Consider the following 24,587-nt stretch of genomic DNA (forward strand, 5'->3'; position numbering starts at 1 on the left):
AAATAAATAAATAAAGACATGGAAGAGAGAGTTTGGGGTAGAGGAACGTGACTGGTCTGCACAAAGTCCTGATTTCAACCCGATAGAACACCCCTGGAAGTCATTAATATGGTAACTGTGAGCCAGGCCTTCTCATCCAACATCAGTGCCTGACCTCACAAATGCACTTCTGGAAGAAGTCACACATTCCTAAGCCTTGTGGACAGCCTTCCCAGAAGAGTAGAAGCTGTTATAGCTGCAAAGGGTTGGCCAACTCAATATTGAACCCTACGGACTAAGACTGGAATGCCATTAAAGTTCATGTGCGAGTAAAGGCAGGCGAAAGGCGTCCAATCATAGCAGAGGATGGGAAGAGAGGATGGGAGAAGACATCCAGGAGCTGTCCCACTGAGACAGGTAAGTGCAGATGGCAGGTGGCACACTGGCGGCATTTTATATGGCACAGTGGCTGCGTTTGATGGGGCACAGTGGGAGCAATTGATGGGCACAGTGGGAGCAATTGATGGGCACAGTGGCGGCAATTGATGGGCACAAGTGGCTGCATATGATGGGCACAAGTGGCTGCATATGATGGGTACAGTGGCTGCGTTTGATAGACACAAGTGGCTGCATATGATTGGCACAGTGGCTGCATATGATGGGCACAAGTGGCTGCATACGATGGGCACAAGTGGCTGGATCCTCTACTGGATGACTGGATGACTAGATCCTCCACAGTGGAGAATCCACTGCAAGGATACATCTTTTTTTCCCCCCAGGGTTTAGTTTGATTTATTTTTTAAGGGATATACAATTAAATTGAATGTTTTTTTTTTTTTTTTATTTCTGCCTAGAGTTCATCTTTGTATGTAGAAATAAATACGTTTAATTTAAGTCAGCCAACAATGAGAAATCAACCAGGCAATTAGGACAGTTGTACTTGGGTAATAATCAACAGCAAGGTGTTTTGTAAAGATGATGGCCGATAATCTCTAAACAGATTGCCTTATTTATGGCATGAATCCAAGACAGCTACGAAAACCAAGGTATAAAAGAGTGATATGAGGTCTCTGAGAAGAAAAGAAAAATCTTAGAGAAGAACTCAGACACCTGAAGACACAACAGCTTCCAGAAAGGTAAAATAATGACAGCACTTACCTTACTTCATGGAGTTACAGCTCTTGGAGAACCTTCTTCTCTTCAATGTGCGTTCTTCATGCTTATCTGTCTTCTGTCTTTTCCTCCAAAGTCTGGTTCACAAGCTTCTTTGTCATGACATTATCCAAGCGTATTACTCATAGCCCTTCTTTCTTTTATTTTCCAAATTGACCAACTTTATACATTTACCAAAACATTTTAATGTTTTAGGCTACCCTATTTATCCAGAATTTACACAAAATGGATAAATATACTTTTAGTTGGAATAAGTAGGGAGGAATTCAAACCCTTTTCAGGTTATAATTTTAATAATTTTTTATTGAAAATTTTATGGTGATAACAGAAAAGTAGAAAGCAATGTTATATAAGTGAACATTATGTTTCAAATCGTACTTTTACACATGTATATCTTTCTTTAAATGCATATGATAATATATAACATTGTGGTGTATCTTTATTGCTCTTAAAGAGACAACCTGTATCTTAACTGCGATGTTGTATAGTATATCCGTAAATATTGCATTAATTACTCTAGCATTGCGACTTTTCTCCCTCTGGATGCCCCAAAGGGAGCACACTGCATCTCGGGGGAGGAGGTCGCAATGCCTTTGCTCATATCTTTCAGAATGGTACAACATTATATTTCTTTGCATGGTAAATCATACAATTCAATGGTTGTTCACATTGAAGTGTGATTATTGAAAGAAAGAGTAAACTTAAAATATAACAAAGAAATTGGATGTGACGTTGGCATTGTAGAGTAGGCTGTATGTGTGAATGTCTTGTATTTCAGTTAAATGTGGCCTTAGAATGGGGTTTATCATTTAGGTTTATTAATTTCATACCAGTCTAGCCAAGATTTCCAAGAACGGTATCTAGAGTTATAAATGCCTTGAGAGGCAGTGAACATAACTTCATAGGTGATATTTATATTAGTGGTTCTAATTACTTCTACAAGAGTTGGAAGTTCAGTTTTTTTCCAACGCCTTACTAGTTACAATCGTGCACTTATGAGAATGTGGGAGACGATGCTCCTTAAAGGAGGAGTGATAGTGTCTATTCCCAAAGAGGTTCTCCATACTCATGTTTTTTAGAGGCTGGGAGCTAGTTATTTGCCCTATGAGGTTGAAAATATCAAACCAATAGGTTCGTAGAAGTGGGCAAGCCCAAAATATATGTATCATGGAGCCCCTTTGGCTGCATTGTCTCTAGCAGAGTGGAGATAATTGGAGATTAAAACCTACTAGTCTCGTGGGAGTTAAGAACCACCTTAGGAGTATTTTTTGGTTGAGTTCCCACAAGTTGGCACTCTTTGTAGCTTGATATATAGATGTGATTGCAAATTTCAATTGGTCAGGTGTATATGGCGCCATTAAGTCTCTTTCCCATGTTTTCATGGAAAGGGTTTTGGTAAATGTGGATTTTTGGTGTAAGAAATTATAGAACAAGGATATGCCTTTGTTTTTATATTTCACAAACCCTAATACCTCAATCATTCTCCAACAAATTGTAGTGGAGGGATTGGTAATAGATGATAGTAGGTGTGAAATTTGAAAATTTGAAATTTGATCTGAATTGCTCTGAAGGTTTTAAGTGAAGGGCCTATTTGAATGTCTGCAACTGATGTAATACCTTTAGATTACCAGTGTTTAATTTTTAAGTTTGGGATTAGTAGTTGTAGACTGGTGATAGGAAGGGGAAGGAATGGATTTGGAATCTGTATCAACTATAGAGGTGTTTAGAAGTAGTTTCCATGTTTGGAGAGAAGCTCTCGTGGTGGGTGATATTTCAGGGGGATAATGAGACATAAATCTACTGGTTAGTAGCAGGTCATATAGTTTTGAATTAGGACATTGGTATGTCTCTAGTTCTTGCCATCTCGAGATATTGTTTTGTGGAAACCAATGTTTCAGTTGGGCTAAAATTAAGGATTACCATATGGCAGCAATTAGAGTATGTCCTGCTCCTCCCACTGTCCTTGAGTTAATTCATTTTTGAAGGCATATCTAGCTTTCTTTCCTTGCCATAAGAATTTATTTATCATAGACTGTGCCTTAGAGAAGAAATTTTCTGGGACTGGGATGGGAAGGGTTCTAAACAGATAGATAAATTGGGGTAATAGTATCATTTTGAAGACCGATAATCATCCCAACCAGGTCAATTCTGTTTCGGTTATGTCTTGTAGTTTAGGGTTACGTTTATGGAGAAAGGTTGTGTAATTTGCTTCTATCAGTTGTTCTATATTTTCTGTCATTGACCTTGTAGTAGGATATCTTGTTGAATAGATACAAGGCTTCATGTGCCGCAACCAGGGAGGAGTCCACCTCTGTCATGATCATGATAATGTCATCAGTGAACAGACTAATAGAATGCATATTTTTGCCTATTGGGAAACCCTTAATATTTGGGTGACTTCTAATGTAGATGGCTAAAGGTTCCATCAGGAGGTTAAATATTAAGGGTGACAAAGGGCACCCTTGCCTTGTTCCATTGGATATAGTAAATGGGGATGAAAGAATACCAGACATGTACACTCTGGCCAATGGTTTAGAATATAGGGCCATGATGGCTGTTAAAATATTGCCATTAAAACCAAAATGATTCCAACACCTTAGCCAGATATAGCCAGTGTATACAGTCAAAGGCCTTCTCTGCGTCCAAAGTTAGGAGAAGAGAAGGCCTTTATTGTGTTTGTGCCATATGTATAATATTAATCAGTCATCGGGTAGCATCTGAAGTTTGTCTATTTTTTGTAAAACCTGTTTGGTCAGGGTGTATAAGCATGGGCAGAATATTAACAAGGCATAAGGCCATTAGATTAGCATAAAGTTTTAGATCTATGTTTAATAGCGATATTGGCCTGAAATTTGAAGCAGAGGTGGGTTCCTTCCCCGGCTTAGACAAAGTTACAATCAGAGCTTCAAGCATTTCAGGTGGAAAAGAGGCAGAGGCAGCTGCAAAGTGCAATATTTGGTGTAGATATGGGGATAGCAAGGTCTTAAATTCCTTGTAGTATTCCCCATTGAAGCCATCAGGGCCCGGTGACTTGTTCAGAGGGAGGGACTCTATAGCTTTGTATATCGCCGACTCGTTAAATGGTAGATTTAGGGATCGGAGCTGGGCTGGTGACAATTTTGGTATGGATAACTTTGCTAAAAATTGGTTAATGGCTTCTGGAGTTAGTTGGAGAGTTGAAGGATCATCTTTTAAATTATATAATGTTCCGTAGTAATAGCTAAAGGCGTCTGCTATTTTTTGGGGATGGTATTCTTTTTGCTTAGTGCCAGGATGAAGTATATAGGGTAGTTTGGGTTTGTATCTATGGCCTCTAAGGTTCTGCGCTAAAAGTTTTCCTGCTCTGTTCCCATTGGCGTAATATGTCATCTTTTGTTTCTTGGTTGTTTTTTCAAAGTTTTCTAAAAGATGGAGTCTAAGGTCAGATCTAAGTTGTGTTAATTTTAGGGAGAGGGCTGGAGAGGATTTAAGCTTATTCTTTGCGTCTATATCAGAAATTTCTTTTGTCAGTGCAACAAATCCCTGCTGCCTCTGCCTCTTAGCTCTTGCCCCTAAATGAATGAAAATGCCACTTATGAACGCTTTATGGGCGTTCTACAACATAAACAGGTTTTGTACTGAACCTGCATTATCATTAAAGAAATCCATCAAATGGGTACGGATCTTTTCCTTTGTCTCTTCTTGCTGTAGTAAGTATGTAATGACTCTCCAGACTGGACATAGCCTGGAGGAAACAGAGTCTGCTATATTCTGGTGTAAACCTGATGGGATGAAGAAAAAAGGGTAAAACCCCTTTCGCCGGCGTGTAGGCAGCGACAGGCATCATAAACATTTTGTTTGTGGAGAGATGGTAGTAACAATGGATTATGATGTTTAATTTTGAATGTAGAGTCTATTGTAGGATCTGGGGTGGCGTTGAAGTCTCCGCAAACTATAAGTAGACCCTTTTGATAAAATCTGATCCTTTTTCATTAGTTTGTTGAAGAAGTGAACTTGGTGTTTGTTGGGAGAGTAAACATTTACTATTGTATAGATAGTGGAGTTTAAATCACATAGCAGTATCAGGAATCTGCCGCGAGGATCACTTATTTCTTCCTGTAGCGTAAATGCCACAGAATCTCTAAAGGCTATTAGATCGCCTTTGGTTTTGGAGTCCGTGTTAGTTGTAAATACATAGGGAAAATTTTTGTGTGAGAATTTTGGTGGTGCTTGTTTTCTGAAGTGAGTGTCCTGGGCACATAGTATGTCACTATGGTTCAAGAGTGCTTCTTTCTATAAGGATTTACGTTTCACAGGATGGTTAAGCCATTTGGCATTAATGGATAGTATAACAATTGTCATGGTTGAGAAGTAGGATTTATGCTTGTGAGAGAGAAAAGTTCCCCTTTATGTCGCTTGAGCATATTTTTGCAGTTGCAACTGAAGCCCTGATCGATGACAAAGTTCCCCATTTAAGAAGCTTGGTATAGTACTCACTCGGGGATCTTGGTGCCATCTCCATCCAGAAAATGAAAGAATAAAACATAGAAACATAGACATAGAAAAAATATTGTAACATAGATATCTTTAAACGCACCATGTTTGGTGTAAAGAACATGGTGGGTGAAAATCACCCAAAGGACAGCATTTTGCTGCTAGGTATAACTGAGGGGTAAATTCAATTATTTAGACTCTGTCGCTATTCACTTAGGGACTAAGAGTAGATATAAACTATCCGGTCTCTTTTAATGCGTGTGATTTGGCATTTCTTGCGGTTATTTTTTCCACTCCTGTTCAAGTTGACGTGGAGTGCTGGTGGAATTACTTTCACTGTTTGGATCAGGTAGGATAACCCACTCCTTCAGGAGAGCAATTCCTTTTTCCAGGGATGTCACTGCATAGGTATGATTATCCTTTGTGAGGGAAATTTTCATCGGGTAACCCCATCTGTATGCAATTTTGTGATTGAGTAAGATTTTTGCGACAGCGTTTAAGCATTTTCTTTTTTGTAATGTATATTGCGACAAATCAGGAAAGAATTGCAAGCTTTGGTATTAACATGGAATTTGTTCCTGTTTTCTTATAATTGACATGAGATGCTCTTTAACGTGAAAGAAATGCAAATGAAGTAGTACATCTCTAGGTATTTGGTCTGGCAGATGAGACGGCTTAAGCAGGCGATTAATCCTGTCGATAGTAACGTCAAATGTCCCGTACACACGATCGGAAATTCCCCCAGCAAAAGTCTGATGTGAGCTTTTGGTCGGAAATTCCGACCGTGTGTATGCTCCATCGGACTTTTGCTTGCGGAATTCTCGCCAGCGAATGATTGAGAGCAGGTTCTCTATTTTTCGGTCGGAAAAAGTTCCAATCGGAAATTCTGATCGTCTGTACAAATTCCGAAGCGCAAAATCCCTACGCATGCTCGGAAACAATTTGACACATGCTCGGAAGCATTGAACTTAATTTTCTCGGCTCGTCGTAGTGTTCTATGTCACCGCGTTCTTGACGGTCGAAAGTTCAGAGAACTTTTGTGTGACCGTGTGTATGCAAGCCAAGCTTGAACGGAATTCCGTCGGAAAAACCATTCAAGTTTTTTCCAACGGAAAATCCGCTCGTGTGTATGGGGCATAAGTCTGTGAGACTTGGTAGGAGAGATTTAAACTTAGTAGCTGCATAAAGGTTCAGGTCAGATTGTTGCACTGATTCAGGGATCCCCCTAATTTTCAGATGATTCCTTCTAGACCTGTCCTCCATCTCTTCTAGCTTTGCTTTAATCCATTCATTTTTATCTTCCCTGTCATCATGGGCATCGAGTAGATCATTCATGGTGGAAGCGTATTCTTCCATTTTTTGCTCAATGTGATCCAGATCCACTCTATTCCCCATTTTTTGTATGTCTCTGTTAAATTGTGCATGCACACAGCCATATCTGTTTGGATTGTGCTCCGCATTGACAGAAGCATATCTTTGAGAACTCTGTTCAGCACAGGTTGATTTGGTGTGGGGAAAGCTTCTATTGATTCTGGCAATTCCCTCGTATCTTCCCCTGATTCTAAGGCTGGGCTCACTGCCAAGCTCATTCCAGTGTCATCCAGCCTGGGTTTTGTCTTGGCCGGGCTGCAGGATGATGGGGTAGAGGGATAGTAGTGCTGGTCAGTGGGGGGGATCCATTTTTTGGGGAGTGATTACCTTTTTTTGAGACCTTTTTCTTCAATGGGGCAGCCGGGGGAGAGTTGACCTCGGCGCCATCTTGCCTACCTCCACAGCCGTTTGATGGGAAAAAGTCCATCAGGCGCTGAGGCTTCCGATCATTCCGCCGTTTCGTGGAAACAATCTTGGGGTTGTCTGGAGTCATCCCGCTGAAGAATCGGGGTGTATAGCACCTGCTTTGTGCCGCTTTATCCCTGTCCTGGTACGGGCTAGGTTTTTCGGGGGGGGCAGGCTATGGCACGCGTGTCCAGAGTAAAACCTAGGAAGGTGATAGAGTGTGCCAGGCCTTCCACATTATGCTCAGCTATGGGCACGTTGAGATTGCTGAACACTATCCTCAACCTGCCGGTGGTGTGTCTGGTTGTTCAGTGAGCAGGAAGTCATCGAGGTGGTGGATAACCGTCTGATGGTGTGCCTGATGTGAGTTTACCCGAAATGAACTGTCTCACCCCTGTCATGCAACTGACCCTGGTGAAGATGCGAACTGTACATTTTTCCCCTCCTATTTATTTATTTTTATCTGGGGAGATAAAGTCCAACCTGGTGCCTGATGGAAACTTGAACTAACCTCAGGGAGAAAGACGGAGAAAAGATGAGTGGCCCGCGTGCCACTGGAGATGAATGACCAACTGGGTGCCGCTACGTGTTTGTGTGGCTGATTGTTTGTCACTGAGGTGTGTTTGTAAGTTAGTTTGTATGCGGGTGTGCACGTAGGTGCGTGCCGCAAAGTGTTTTATACTACTGGAGACGACATTGCGCGGTTGCAAGGGTGTCAGTGAGTGTCAGGTTGCTGGGGTGATATTGCGTGGTTGCAGGAGTCTCGATGAGTATGAAGGTTTGTTTTTTGAGACAATATTGCGTGGTCGCAAGTGTCTCAGTCTGGTTTGCTGAGACGATATTGTGTGGTCGCAAGGGTCTCGATGAGTATGAGGTTTTTTGTTTTTTTTTATGATGAAATTGCATGGTTGCAAGGGTCTTGACAAGTGAGGGGTTTCTGAGATGATATTGCGTTTTGCAAGGGTCTCAAATGAGTGTCAAGCTGCTGAGACAATATTGCCTGACTTTTTTTTTTGTTAAAATGAAAAAGGCTGTAAACGAAACGCTGCTAAACGCGATTTACCATATTTAGCAGCGTTTACAAGCTGTTACAGGCATTCGGCGTTTCAAATGCATCTGAACATTTTTTTTTTTTTTTTTTTTTTGCGTTCCTAAAAGCTTCTAATCTCAGCTGCCTAGAAAGGACTATAAGCCTGTGAACATGTGCTGATAATATAACATAGAGGAGAGTTCAGGGGCAGCTGAAAAAAAAAATGCCCAACTGCTCCTAAATGTCTGTTTACCAGCAGCAGTGTACATGAGGCCTAAGACGATTTGGCTGCAAGGGTCTCAATGAACGTCAGGTTGCTGGGGCAAGACTGCGTGGTCACAAGGGCCTTGATGAGTGGGAGGTTGCTTGAGACAATATTGCATGGTTGCAAGGGGGTCTCGATGAGTGTGGGGCTCCTGAGACGGTATTGCATTTTTATTTATTTATTTATTTCATTTTAATGTTTTTATTTTTAAAAATGTTTTTATTTTTTTTGAGTGAGAGATTTGCTGAGATGATACTGCATTTTGCAAGGGTCTCAACAAGGGTGTCAGGCTGCTGAGATAATTTTGCATGGTTACAAGAGTCTCAACAGGTGTCAGGATGCTGGGCCAAGGTTGCGTGGTGGTAAAGGTTTATTATATATTATTAATTTTATTTATTTATTTTTATTTTTTTAATGAGGGGTAGCTGAGACGATATTGGGTTTTGCAAGGGTCTCAACAAGAGTGATAGGCTGCTAAGACGGTTTACATGGCTGCAAGGGTCTCAACGGATGAGAATTGGGTTACTGAGAAAAAGATACAAACACCTGGTTTGTTTGGCGGCTTATGCCGCGTACACGCGAGCGGACTACTTGTCGGACTGAACGCCGAAGGACTTTTAGACGGAGTTCCGACTAAACGGACTTGCCTACACACGATCCCACCAAAGTCAGAACGTCATGGTCCCAGCATGCGCAGGGACTCTGGGGTCACGCCCCCTTATGACGCCAGAGTCCCTGCGCATGCTGGGACCATGACGTCACAAGGGGGTGGGGTCACCGCCTATATAAATGGCTCCACAGCTCGCACACAGCATTCGAGCCGGAGAGAGCGTCGTATCAACATCGGGGAAGAAGAGAAGAGAAGAAGCGGCGAGACAGCGGCGGCGAGACAGCGGCGGCGAGACAGCGGCAGCAGACCGGGCCCCTCGCTGGCAATACAGCTGGCCTGTATGGTGATAGGGTTTCCTTAAGATGTCTACAGACATCAAAAAATGTTGGCCAATCTGGGAACTTTGTATATTTAGGCACCACTGGAGGATATTCCTGGGCTTGACTATTATCAGAAAGAGAGTGGATTAGCTGGTTTCTTTTTTATTGTCGGTGCCGAGGAGGTCTATAAAGTGCTTCTCCTCTCTAATGTATAATGTTTCCACCTTGGTCAATCAAAGGGTGGTCAAATCTTACAAAGTCTATTTGTAGCTTTGTTTTTTATGTTTATTTCTCTTAATTCAGTCAGTTTGTAAAGATTATAAAAAGTAAGACTGCGCTATTGTGCTGCAACATATTAAAATTATTTGTGCTCACAGCATGGTGGAAATCCAGACCTCTGCTTAACACATAGGGGTTGATTTACTAAAGGCAAAAAGACTGTGCACTTTGGAAAGTGCAGTTGCACACGGCAAGAGCAGTTGCTCCAGAGTTTAGTAAATGAGCAGAAGCTCTGCTGACTTTCATCAACCAATCATGTGCAAGCAAAAATGCTGTTTTTTTTTTTTTTTTTTCCTTGCATGTGATTGGGTATTCTTTACAAAGTGAAGCTTTACCTCATTTACTAAGCTCTGGAGCAACTGCACTTGCCGAGTGCAATTGCACTTTCCAAGGTGCACAGTCTATTGGCCTTTAGTAAATCAATCCCATAGTGAAGCAGTCTAGATCTTCACATTAATTGATTGAACTGGATGGACTTTGTGTCTTTTTTTCAACCAGACTAACTATGTAACTATGTAATTACTGTCTATGCAGCCTGACTGTTTTATTGTAAGTTATACTAAGCCCCAAAGCTCAAATTGGGCTGATCTCTCTGCAAACATATAAGAAAATAACTTGCGCAGAGGTTATGTGCAATGTGGGTCCTTCTGAAAGGGAGAAAGCAATTGGTACGCTGATGTACCGATATAAACCCTGGCAAACATATTTCAGGTCAATGACAGATGAAATGTGATTGGTTGCTACAGGTTATTTTACAATGTGCTATCTTATTGAATATGCCCGATACAGCCATGTCAAATAACTGACTTCATCTCTTTCTCTTTCTCTCTGCAGACATGCGCTATCTACTTTTACTGCTTCTGCTGGGAACAGCCTATGCTCAGGAACCCGGTGAGCTTACAATCTTTATATATCACGGCAGTCTTACATTTTCATGATCTTTTCCTTTTTGTTTTGTTTCTGTACCCTTTTAACCTATTGCCGATCGTCCTGCATACATATACTGCGGGGTGGCGGCTCTCCTGTGCAAAATTACGCACAGGTACTTGATTTTACTTGATTTTCACCGTGTCAGGGGTGCGCACGCGCGCCGCCAGCGACTATCTCCCGCTGTATTTGGACACAGCGGGAGATAATCAATGGGTCCGACAGACCCAATGTCCGCTGGGACCTGCCAAACGAGAGAGGCAGAACGGCTGTCTGCCTATGTAAACAAGGCAGGTCGTCCTGCTAGTAGGGGAGACAGAGATCATGTGTTTCTGCTAAGCAGGAACACCGATCTCTGTCTTCTCACAGCCAAACCACCCCCACCCCCCCACAGAGTTAGCACTCCCTAGGAGCACATTTAATCCTTTGATTACCCCTTCTCTGCCAGTGTCATTAGTACAGTGACAGTGCATTTTTTTTTAGCACTGATCGCTGTATTGGTGTCACTGGTCCCAAAAAAGTGTCACTTAAGGGTTTACCAAAACTAGAGAGGGAAAAATTAGTCACAATTCTGCATAGAAACCAATCAGCTTCCAACCTCAGCTTTTTCAATTGAATTTTGGCAATAAAACCTGGAAGCTGATTGGTTTCTATGCAGAATTGTGACTAATTTTGCCCTCTCTAGCTCTGGTAAATAAACCCCTTATGCCGTGTACACGCGAGCGGACTTTTCAACCGGACTGGTACGACGGTCTATCCGCCTGACTTTGGGCGGACTTCCGACGGACTTTCCGAACAAATGGACTTGCCTACACACGATCACACCAAAGTCCGACGGATTCGTACGTGATGACGTACGACCGGACTAAAATAAGGAAGTTGGTGGCCAGTAGCCAACAGCTGCCCTAGCATTGGTTTTCATCCGTCGGACTAGCATACAGACAAGCGGACTTTTCGATAGGAACTGGGTCCTGCGGAGTTCCAACGTAAAGATTTGGAACATGTTCCAAATCTAAAGTCCATCAGATTTTCGTCTGAAAAAGTCCGCTGCAGGTCCGATGAAGCCCACACATGGTCGAAAAGTCCGCTCGTGTGTACGCGGCCTTAGTGTCAGATTTGTCCGCTACAATGTTGCAGTCCCGCTGATCGTCGCCATTACTAGTAAAAAAAAAATAAAAAAAAAATAAAAAATTCCATAAATCTATCTCATAGTTTGTAGACACTACAACTTTTGCACAAACCAATCAAAAATCCCAATAAGCGTATATTATTTTCACTAAAAATATGTAGCAGAATATATATTGGCCTAAACTGATGAAAAAATTTGATTTTTTTTTTACTTTTGGGTGTGTTTTATAGCAGCAAGTTAAAAAATATTGTATTTTTTTCAAAATTGTCGGCACAAAATAAAAACCGAGAGGTGGACAAACACCACCAAAAGAAAGCTCTATTTGTGTGAAAAAAGGACATCAATTTTATTTGGGTACAGCATCGCATGACTGTGCAATTAGCAGTTAAAGTAACGCAGTGCCATATTGCAAAACATGGCCTGGTCATGAAGGGGGGTAAATCTTCCAGAGTGAAAGTGGTTAAAATAATATAAATTTTTTCATAGTACAGTGGAACCTCGCATTGCGAGTAACACGGTTAACGAGCGTTTCGCAATAGGAGCAATTATTTTTTTTAAATCCTGACTCGGTTTGCGAGTGTTGTCTCGCAAACCAAGCAGGATTCAAGCCTCAGTGGTGTGCAGTACCGCATTTGGCCAGAGGTGACACTTGGAGCCGTTCGGAGCTGTTCTCAAATACTCGTAAACACTCGGAAATACTCAGTTCCTGAGTGTTTCTGAGCCTTTCTGAGGGTTTCCGAGTGCATCCAAACGGTCTCTGAGTATTTCCGAGTCTCTCCAGCGCCCCCCCCCCCCCCACCTCTGGCCACATGTGGTATTGCATGCAATAGAAGTCAATGTGGAACAAATTATCTTCATTTCCATTGACTTCTATGGGGAAACTCGCTTTGATATGTGAGTGCTTTGGATTACAAGCATTCTCCTGGAACGGATTACGCTCGTAATCCAAGGTTTCACTGTAGTTTCACACTTTTTATACATACTGTGTCAATGTTTTTATAATCATATTCATATAAAGCTTTGTGAGTGCATCCTCCAGTGGTCATCTATAGGTTAGACAAGCAATCAGCAGATACTATAGCCATATAGACACTACTGTGCAAAAATGTTAGACGTGGGAAAAAATGCTGCAAAATTAAGAATGCTTTCAGAAATAAACTATTAACACTTCTAAGCTTATCAATTAACAAAACGGAAAGTAAATGAATTACCTTGTGTCTTGTTGTGCTCAGTCTTGCCATGGTGTATGATCTTTCACATCCTCACCTTAGTAGCAGAGTTTGGCTGTTCCTCACCCAGTTTTACACCTCCTACACAGCTCTTTCTATTTCAGTAAATTTTCAATTCATGACTATGTTTCAACCTACATATGAAATTGATGATCATTAGCCCCTGCTTGGTATAATTGGTTAATCATACACCTCACTCCAATCCTACAAAAACCCTGACTTTGTGCAAGTGTAAGAACTGATGCTGGTTTGAAACTAAAGGGTGGTCACAATAAATATTGATTTGATTTAGATTTGTCTTCTGTTCCCTCACTTTGCTTTTTGTAAACTGATAATAAACAATTACAATCTATTTTTTGGAAAGCATTCTTACTTTACAGCATTTCTTCATACCTACCGAAAACCTTTGCACTGTACTGTATATATTTTAGAATGTGCAATGGCTATAAGTAAAGTGACAAGAGCTCCTACTCTGCTGGCTTGATTTTTGGTTTATCTAAAGCCCTGTTGTACTTTCAAGTGGTATTAAACCCAAAAACAAAAATGTAATATATTGCAGCTTACCAATCATTAAATGTGGTGGTTGCCTTTTTTTTAGGCTGTTTTTCCTTTATTATTATATAGTGATCCAGCCCACACTACATTGCCTAACCTAGCTTGGCTCTGGATAGAGGAGCATCAGAGACACTTTGGACAGCAGCGTTTCTAATTTAGTCATGTCCATCTAAATCTGACAATTTTGCACCCTTCCCCCCCAACCCCTGGAGGTGTTTGAGGGGCACCAAGTAACAGAGTGGGCTGAGTCCATGGCTAAAAATGGGGAACTGTTGGGCACCAGTCATTTAATGATTTTTAAGAGATTTTATTGCTCATTGTACAAGAGGGGAGTGATAGGACTGCAGATACCCCTATCAACACTTCCATACTTCTAGATCCACATCCAGCTTGTACAGTGTAGAGCCTTTAAGTTGACACCAGCAACCCCGCTGAATGCACACCTGGCTTTTTAGCAGACTTGTTCCCACACCTATGTTTCTCTGCAGGAAAACCACCCAACTCCAGGCCCCTACCTCCAGCAAGGTCCTTCTCCCAGGTCTCAATCTTGGTTTAGCTCCTTGACTAGGCAGAACAGCTTCTGTGGACCATTTTTTGCCTAATGCCCTGTACACACGATAGGATTTTCCAATGGAAAATGTGTGATAGGACCTTGTTGTCGGAAATTCTGACCGTGTATAGGCTCCATCATACATTTTCCATCGGAATTTCCGACACACAAAGTTTGAGAGCAGGCTAAAAAATTTTCCGACAACAAAATCCGTTGTTGGAAATTCCGATCGTGTGTACACAAATCCGACGGACAAAGTGCCACGCATGCTCAGAATAAATTAAGAGACAAAAGCTATTGGCTACTGCCCCGTTTATAGTCCCGACATACGTGTTTTATGTCACCACGTTCAGAATGATCGGATTTTCCGACGACTTTGTGTGACCATGTGTATGCAAGACAAGTTTGAGCCAACATCCGTCGAAAAAAAATCTATGGATTTTGTTGTCGGAATGTCCGATCAATGTCCGACTGTGTGTACGGGGCATAACTCTGACTCCCAGCACAGAGCACATGCTTGGCCCCACACACTATCAGTATAGCTCCCAACTGTTCCTGATTTCGAGGGACTGTCCCTAATTTGGAACAAAGTCCCTCTTTCCTCTCCAGTTGCCCGTTATTTTGGCCTGATCTATACAGTTGTATATAAAATGCACTAAAAGTGTTTCCCAGTGCTAAACCTTTTATCCAATTTCTAAATTATGACATTTGTAAATTTCAAAAGCCAATATAAAGCAATAGTAGTGGTTAAAAAAAAAAACCCTTGTGCGTTTAACTAATAGTTTTTTGTATAATTCTCCTTTAAGAGGGCATGGCGGGGGGCGTGTCCTATGCCTACATACTTTTGCTAATAGGTGTCCCTTGTTCCAATCTCAAAAAGTTGGGAGGTATGCACAAGGTCAGTCCATACAGTAGCACCTCCTAGCAAGGATACATTTAAATAGTCCCCCCAGCTTAGAGCAGGGTGGCTACACTAACAAATTAAAACTGGGTGTTTTTTTTTTCTTTTAGGATAAACGTTTTACAGAAATCAATATAAGCACCCCTGTAAGTGGTAAATGGTTTGTCTCAACACTCTAAGTGCCACTTTTACTGGATAGCTTGTTCTGTTAAAGGAAGCTGAAAAAATTACATTTACTGGCTGGATCACCAGGTGAAAGGAAAAACACCTAAGAATTAAAACGAATACACCCTCTACATCTAAAAGCTGTTGATCTGTGATGTAAAACACTTTTGGTTTTGGATTTAATTCTGCTTTCAGTGTAAATCGGCTAAAAACATTTTTGGAGCTTCAAAATAAAACTTGTGCAAAGCCGCGGAGTTTGTTTTTCTTCAAAAAATCAACCACAGCCTAAACACAAAAGCCTGCTCTCTGCATGCTACAGAGAAGGACCCTTGCTCTCTGTCTGGAAGCAGTGATCTCCCTGCAGAGGTCAAGCTCATCCCCTGTTGAACTTTCACCACTGAGCATGAGCTTTGCAGAGCTATCGGTCTAATGCCGCGTACACACGAGCGGACTTTACGGCAGACTTTGCCCGGCGGACGGGATTTTGTCGGACAATTCGATCGTGTGTGGGCTCCAGCGGACTTTGTTTGCTCAAAAGTTGGATGGACTTAGATTTGAAACATGTTTTAAATCTATCCGACGGACTCGAGTCCGGTCGAAAAGTCCACTCGTCTGTATGCTAGTTCGACGGACAAAAAGCCACACTAGGGCAGCTATTGGCTACTGGCTATGAACTTCCTTATTTTAGTCCGGTCGTACGTCATCACGTACGAATTAGACGGACTTTGGTGGATTGTGTGTAGGCAAGTCCGTTCATTCAGAAAGTCCGTCGAAAAGTCCGCCGGGCAAAGTCTGCCGCAAAGTCCGCTCGTGTGTACGCGGCATAACTCAGCTAGGGGAGCATTGGACCTCTGCAGAGAGACCACTGCTTCCCCACAGAAAATTGAGTTATTGTATGTCGCTTGCAGGCAGATGACTGACTTATCTACTTTTTAAAAGACAACAAACTGTAATGCCCCGTACACACGGTCGGATTTTCCGATGGAAAATGTCCGATCGGAGCGTGTTGTCGGAAATTCCGACCGTTTGTGGGCTCCATCGGACATTTTCCATCGGATTTTCCGTCACACAAAGTTGGAGAGCAGGAGATAAAATTTTCCGACAACAAAATCCGTTGTCGGAAATTCCGATCGTGTGTACACAAATCCGACGGACAAAGTGCCACGCATGCTCAGAATAAATAAAGAGATGAAAGCTATTGGCTACTGCCCCGTTTATAGTCCCGACGTACGTGTTTTACGTCACCGCGTTTAGAACGATCGGATTTTCCGACAACTTTGTGCAACCGTGTGTAGACAAAACAAGTTTGAGCCAACATCCGTCGGAAAAAATCCTAGGATTTTGTTGTCGGAATGTCCGAACAAAGTCCGACCGTGTTTACGCCCTATAAGACTTTGTACACCTTGTATTTGAATGCACCTAGAATGTATTTAGCTGATTTAAACTGAAAATATAATTGGGCTTTAATATCATGGAGGTGGGTGGAGTTGGGAACTCAACCAAATCTCAGAATCTAACAAAATCCCCTTCCATGCAGTAAATCAGAGATTGTCTGAAACAGCGAGATCCTGGTGTGGTTTGGCATGAATTGAATATCTCAATATTTTTCAGGAGGTGTTGAAAATGATGCTGATGAACTAGTTGATCCAAGCAGCCAGGAGGATGAAAATGACATGCCTGATGACCTAGAAGAAACTGATCTTAATGATTGCCAGTTCGAGGCGTGCCACAATATCTCCCTGGAAGGTCGCTCAGAAGCAACATGCCATTACAGGCTGTATACCAGGGCTAGGAAATTTAGAAAAGCTCTGGTGCGTAAACTTTACAACATGTGCTCGGTTTGGGAATGCAGACAGGAGGAGGGGCTTACATAGTGTCTTTTTTCAACCAGACTAACTATGTAACTAAGTCCATCCAGTTCAACCAATAGGGGCTTGTGGAGGAATGGGCAGAAAGCAGCCAATAAGATTCCAGCTATCATTGTCTACCTGCTGAAGACATCTAAAGGGCTTCAATAGACAAACGTGTCCTTTTTCAATGGTGCCCCAGCCAAAAATTGTATTTTCATATAGGATAGAGTGGGGGAAAAGGAAATATTAGAAGCTCTGCCAGGTTTTATTGTTGCTTGCAACGATGACATAAAGATTTCCTGTCACCAGTAAAAGAAATGAAGGAAATCTATGGGGACACTAAAAACCTTGATAACCGTTCCAACATTTCCTCATGCTACTCGTTCTTATTGCTGTCTGACTACATTTAAGTAATCCCTCTGTGGCCAGTCCCTACTATGCTCTGTAAAATGAAAAGTTCGTATTTGCTTGCTTAGTGCAGGTCAGACCTGGACCTGTAGCTCTCATACAACTTCTGTCTAGTTACCCCATATTGGCACTATATCCACAGAAGAATGCTATAAACAAGTAACTATTTTGCAGAGCAGAGTAGGGACTGGAAGGAGTAGTGGGGAGTTCACTTTTAAGCCCATGTCACACTAGAGAGGTTTACAATCCACAGCTTCACTAGAGAGTTTTACTATCCACAGGTTCACTAAAGAGGTTCACAATCCACAGCTTCACTAGAGAGGATCACTATCCAAAGCTTCACTAGTCAGGATTACTATTCACAGTCACTAGAGAGAATCACTATCTATAAGTTCCCTAGAGAGGATCACTATTTGCAGGCTCAATAGAGAGGATCACTAGCCATGGGTTCTTTAGAGATGATTACTATCCAAAGGTTCATTAGTGAGGATGACTATCAATAGGATCAGTAGAGGGGGTCACTTTTCAAAGGTTCACTACAGAAGATCACCATCCCACAGGTTCACTAGAGAGGCTCACTATCCACAGGTTCACTAGAAAGGACCACTATCTACAGCTTCCCTAGACAGGATCACTATCCATAGGTTCACTAGATAGGGTCACTATCCACAGGTTTATTAGTGTGGATCACTAGAGAGGATCCCTATCTGCAAGTTCACTAGAGAGGATTACTATCCACGTGTTCACAAGACAGGATCACTATTCACAGGTTCACTGGGGAGGATCACTCTCCACAGTTTCATTAGTATGGATCACTATCCACAAGTTCACTAGAGAGGATCACTATCCACAGGTTCATTAGTGAGGATCACTATCCACAGGTTCATTAGTGAGGATCACTATCCAAAGGTTCACTAGAGAAGATCCCCATCCCCAGATTCACTAGAGAGGATCACTATCCACGTGTTCTAGAGAAGATCACTATCCACAGGTTCATTAGTGAGGATCACTATCCAAAGGTTCACTAGAGAAGATCCCCATCCACAGATTCACTAGAGAGGATCACTATCCACGTGTTCTAGAGAAGATCACTATCCACAGGTTCATTAGTGAGGATTACTAGAGAGGATCACCATCCCCAGGTTCACTAGAAAAGATCACCATATCCAGGTTCACTAGACAGTCTCACAATCCACAGGTTCACTAGAAACAATCATTATCCACAGGATCACTTGGAGGAAACCACTCACCTGCTTCTACTGTATTGCTCTTCTTCTGGCTGAACTTATGATGTTTCACTTCTTCACTAGCAATTTAAGATACTGCTGTGTTTCAGCCAGAGATAGAGAGCGGTGCTGTAGAAGAGGGTAAGTGTTCTGTTTAGCGCTCCTGTTGTTGACAAGTTAGTAGTTTGACATTTTCCTAAAGACACATGCACAGTAGGCATTTAGTCATTGTACAGCCAATCTCACCCAACATATTGGGCAGAAAGCCGCTGAAATGAAATGGGGCTATGAGCAGTATAGAGCGGTACTTGCATTTAGGTTTCTATGCGTTTTGTGGTTATTGTCTGAAACACAAATATTCTGCATCCTGGACACACTAGTATTGGCCTCATATTGGCCAAACCTTCTAGCATGTATGTGGCCTAAGATATTTCTTAGTTGTTAGATCAAGAAAAGGAGCACCATCCGCTCTCTCCAACACTAAGATTACTCAGGTGCTTATAATGAAGACACACTTTCACTCTACCCCGATCACTTTTAGAGAAGTCATGGTGGGGCAAAGATACATTTAAAAAAACAATCAGAAGGATAAGAAGAAACTGCGATAAGGTCTACAATAAAATAATGTATGTCTCACTGTAGTGATGTAATGTTGAACATAATATAACATATACAGTTTTGTGTTTCCTCCTTAGCGTTTCTGCAGACGTCACAGAGGAAATCTGTGTTCTATACATAATGCCTGTGTCAACAATCAGATGAGAGCTCTTGCCCGGTGCCGTAATCAGAGTCTAGTATGGATTGGTCTCTGGAAACCATGTGTAAGTATCAATTTGCTCATTTTTTTCAGTTGCTGAACCACTTATACAAGAAAAAATGTGGTTGTCAGAAAGTCCCCCCAATTTACCGTCAACCTGAGGTTCATGTAATTGGATCTCAGCCAGCTAAATCTGTCTGCAGTTAGACACTAATTGTATACAAAGAGGCCACCAGAAGCAACAACAGTGAAGGCCACAGCCCGCCATGAGTCCGCAATGTCACTGGCTGTATACAAATAAAATTGGATCATACAACGTGTATAAAACGCTGTTTGTGAATACATTTTTATTTGCCTTTCCATTACGTGGAGCTCCTTAAAATGTGTTTACCTGTTTACTCTTAACTGCTCCGTTGAAAAATGATCTGTTGTTCACAGAGTCCAATAGCTAATGCTGACATTTACACACACAGCTACGTGACTTAGCTTTCACTCTCACCCCATTACAATCATTGTCTGTTTAGTATATATAGAACTGTAAGAACTGTTCTGTTAAATAAAAAAATCTGATGTTTACAGAGTTCAATAGCTGAGACTGATATTTACACACACGGCTAAGTGACTAAAGCAGCCCATAGATGATTACCAGTGGGTTAAATAAAATAAAAAAAATTACTTGATTCCCTTATCCACGCATTTGATATGGATGGGAAAATCCTTCCTGCTGAGATATTGTGTTCTGACAGCGGGAAGCCTTCCCCACCATGAGAATACACTGATCGGTTCTGCCGGCTATAGCCAGCGGTTTTGTTCGAGCAGCAATTATCCGACAGGCTGATTGTACAGAAGTCGATCGATAGATCGGTTTCTGTGCAACCACTGTAAATGGATCAAAAGTCTGCCAGTATCAGCTGAAGCGGGCGGATTTCAGTCCATGTATGGCCAGCTTTAGCTTAGAAAAGCAAGTATTTTCTGTAACATCAGTGTTTATGTACAAAAAAATATATAAATCATCACTTTAAAAAAATGATCAGTCTTAAATTAAAGTCTTTTGTATGAGTGTTGTAATTGGAGCATCGTGCAGAAGGCATCTCCGAACAATGGAGACCCAGACTGCTGCACACTGTGTGAAGGTAGAGGTCCAGCTTCATCCAGTTTTTATTAAATATGTGCAGAATGAAAAAAATGTGTTTTGTTTCATTTCCTATTGATTCGTTAAGTTACTAATTTCATTTTGTCGCATTTGTAACAAAATTTGTTCAGTTTAATTTCATTTTGTTTATTTGTTTTTGACCGGATGCAAATGTTTCCAATTGATTAGAAGTATTCAAATCCTGTTCTGTTCTATTCTATGATATTCTTTTAGTCTATTCTATGAAGCAGCCTAAGTTGGAATCATCATCTTATTTCACTTTTATACCTTACTGTATTTTTTACAATATGTTTCCATTTTAAATTAAAACTAAACTATTTCATATTCAAATTAAAATTTCTGAGTTTGAATTCAAATTAATTTACAAATTTGGATAATTATTATTATTCTTATTAATAATAATAATAATAATAATAAGTAATAATGATGTATTATTTTTTAATTTTTAGATTTGTTAAAAAAAAAATACTTTTGTGATTCGGAATTTCAGATACATCCAAATATCCGAATACTGAAAAATTTGTCTGAACTTTGATTCGGAACTAAAGGAATTGCACATGTCTAGTTTTAATCACAAACACATAATTATAATAATCATATACTCTTTACTTGTTATGAAGTCTGATTGCATAAAGAATAATAAATATATAAATCGGTTAGGCTTTAACAAATAGGAGGTTATTTATATAACTTTCATTAGATGAAAGTCACACGCATTCACGCATTACCAATTTTGTCTGTAATCTCTCCAATCGATGAATTCCTATATCGTCAGCACCATCTAGTGGCTACGATGATTGTTTTCTGAAATACTTTAATGAGAAAATATATTGCATTTTGGCCACTAGATGGAGCTAATTTTCACAGGAATTAATCTATTAGAGAAATTATAGCCACAATTTGTTGAACATGTATGAATGTGTGTATTTAGCCAACAAGTGTTTTATAAGCAGATCTTTTAAACCTAGATCAAATTGACCTAAAATTTAACTTTTTAAGCAGATCTCATAAACTTAAGTCAAATTGACTTAAAATTAAACTTTTTATTTTTGACAAACTTGTGGTCAAGATGTTATATTTATTATAATTTGTCTATCTGATACAAATGTTTTTCTTTACATCCTACTTGCAGCGTCGGGGATACTGCAATGTTGACGGAAGCTGTGTAAATTGGGCTAACTTTGGCTGCAGACAGCGCAAAGGGAAAGGAAAATGGTGTGTTGCCCTAAATGTAGCAAGTAAGTATCAATGTCTTGTATATATAGTTTGCTCTTCCGACAGCCGATCGCAAAACCTCACAAAGAAATCTATACTAAAAAAAAAAAAAAAAAAAAAAAAAAAGAAGGACCACATCTAAAAGGCCCATACACACGATCGGACTTTTTGACAACAAACATGCAAATTGGCTGTTTTAAGGCAACATCCGACCGTGTGTACGCTCCATCGGACAAACTTTTTCGGTTTTCATCGGACAAACACGCATGCTCAGAACCAATGCAAAAGATCAGACAACAATACAGAAGTTGACCAAAGGGTTGCGTCGGAGAATTGAACGTCCTCTTTTGAAGTGTCGTCAGTACGATGAAACGTCACTACGTTCCTGTTTGTTGCCTAAAAAGTCCTGCCGTGTGTATGCTTAACAAGTTCATGGCCAAAGCCCTTTGTACAGAAATCCACGGAAAAGTTTGTATAAAGTTCGATCGTGTGTACGAGGCTTTAGAGTATCAGCAGATGCCAAGGTGAGCTGCATACATTGATTTCAGTTTTCCTGTTCGAGTGGCTGAGAAAACAGCTTACATAGTAGGAATCCACAATCTTCCAAGAGGTCTTTAACAACACATTCCACGATTGGGTATACCCCACTCAATAACAATGCTGTTGGGTATTGGGAGTGGATTATAATAACAATAGATAAACTAAAGTCCCAAATTTATTAAAATTATTACAACTCAATGCGTTTGGGAGCATGCATTGCTACCTCTTCAGAGCATTGCAATGTGGAAAAAATGATCCTCCCTGTCACTTTTGGTGGGCAGTACAACTGCCAAACGTGAGACATTCAAGTGTATAAGGGCTGCGCCACAACCACAGGCCAAATACCAGACTGGTAGCTGCAGTGCATTTTTCCAATTTATAAGTCCTTTTGGCTGTAAAAAAATTTCAGTGTAATTTCCTAAACGCCTGTCAGCCATGCCTGCACCATTCTAAAAAAGTGATCCACGGCAGATCACTCTTCGAAGAGCAACGCCGGTGTAAATGAGCCCTGTGTGAGGAATTTAAATGTACAAATGCCCCTTCCTAATTGATTCTCAATAGAATTGTTTAGGTTCTATCTTTAGATAGATCTTTTTTTACCTGAGGGCTCCTTTAATACCTCTCTTATTTTCTTTCCTTGCTCAGCTGGACAATGGGTTTCTCTCAAGTGCCGGACAAGACTGCCTTTTATATGCAGAACATAAACCTTCATACATCTCACTGTGATTGGACCCAATTTGCCTTTTATATGCAGACTATAAGCCGTCAGATGCCTTGCCTCCAATTTTTGCACCCCTCCAGTTCCCTGCTCCTTCCTGCTGCATGCATTTACCTTAATACAATGATAATAAATTACAAGCATTAAAAAAATACTGTGCCTGCTGACTTTCTTGTGTAGAAAACCATTAATGGTTATTGAATGATCTTGTTCAAAATGAAAGTGATGCTAAACTCTGGTTTAAGATTATGTCAAGTATGTATTCTTAACTCAAAAAGTTTCTTCTATTCCTGTCAGCCTCTTCCGAATCTTCAAATTCCTTCTTTTTTTTTTTTTCTTACTGTCGTTATTCAACATTGTTTTAGAGGGAGGCTATGTTCATTCTCCATGGTCCCACTGTATATAGGAATGTAGCCATCCTCTCTTGTTTCTGAGATGGACTAGGGCAGGTGACAGCAACCCCTCGATCACGGTCCACCTGTCGACCGCAGGCAGGTGACAGGTAGACCGCGAACAGGTTCCTGTGCCGCAGACCCCCGCCTTCTATGTGCCGGTCCTTTCTCCCTCCCAGTCTCAAGACTACTGCGTGGCTCCGCCACGCCTTCTGTGTCCTGGTCCTTCTCTATCCCTCCCATCCCCAACCTCCTCCAGGAGGAAGCGCAGCTCAGGACGGAAGGCGGGAGGAGCCGGTCAAATTAACTTTTTATGTTTAACCGTAGGTGATTGGTTGCTAGGACAAAGGGTGGTCCTAAGCAACCAATCACCAGCTTGCTAATATGAAATTTCACTCTGCCAGCTCAGCCCCTCTGTCCAGAACTGTGCTGCCTCCCGGTCTCCACTGTGGAAGCAGATAGGAGACCATCCTATGCAGGGCAGAGATTACTGCTATAGGGGAAAAAATAGTTGAAGAAGGTGCTAATTGTCACAGGGTTTAAGTTGACCTGCCCCATATCCCTAATTGCAGTACATTGAAAAAATCAAATTTCCTCTAGGTGGGACTATAGCAAGATGAAGGGCAGATAGCAAGATGAAGAATGAAAAAGATGTGTAAAAAATATATATGATTTTATTAAGAAACATTTTTAAAATAATAAGCACGTATGAACAGTACACATATCAAAGTCACAATCAGATTCTGGACAAAACTGGTCATACAGTGACAGTTCAATAAGGACAACTGGTAATCACAAAAATCTGTTAGGTTGATAATAAATACAACAGAAAAAACCCAACGCGTTTCGATATTGCTAACTCTTCATCAGGGGTGTATGCGATTTTGTCGCAGAACGTACAAACGTCGTGCAAACTGTGTGGCTCTTGAAATAGTTTCCTATCCAGAATTTATCATTTAAAAACAGA

The 24,587-nt window shown here is 41.1% G+C and overlaps 1 protein-coding gene across 1 annotated transcript; it reads left to right on the forward strand.

Moving 5' to 3' along the window:
- The first annotated feature begins 1,014 nt into the window (after window positions 1–1,014).
- LOC141105365 (proteoglycan 3-like) lies at window positions 1,015–23,380 on the forward strand. The gene is made up of 6 exons (XM_073595228.1): window positions 1,015–1,115; window positions 10,740–10,796; window positions 16,973–17,172; window positions 19,541–19,666; window positions 21,888–21,993; window positions 23,156–23,380. The coding sequence occupies exons 2-6, from the start codon at window positions 10,742–10,744 to the stop codon at window positions 23,212–23,214; spliced, it is 546 nt and encodes a 181-aa protein (XP_073451329.1). The 5' UTR covers window positions 1,015–1,115; window positions 10,740–10,741; the 3' UTR covers window positions 23,215–23,380.
- Window positions 23,381–24,587: the final 1,207 nt, after the last annotated feature.

The sequence above is a fragment of the Aquarana catesbeiana genome, linkage group LG08 (genome assembly GCF_042186555.1).
Source record: "Aquarana catesbeiana isolate 2022-GZ linkage group LG08, ASM4218655v1, whole genome shotgun sequence".
NCBI lineage: Eukaryota > Metazoa > Chordata > Amphibia > Anura > Ranidae > Aquarana > Aquarana catesbeiana.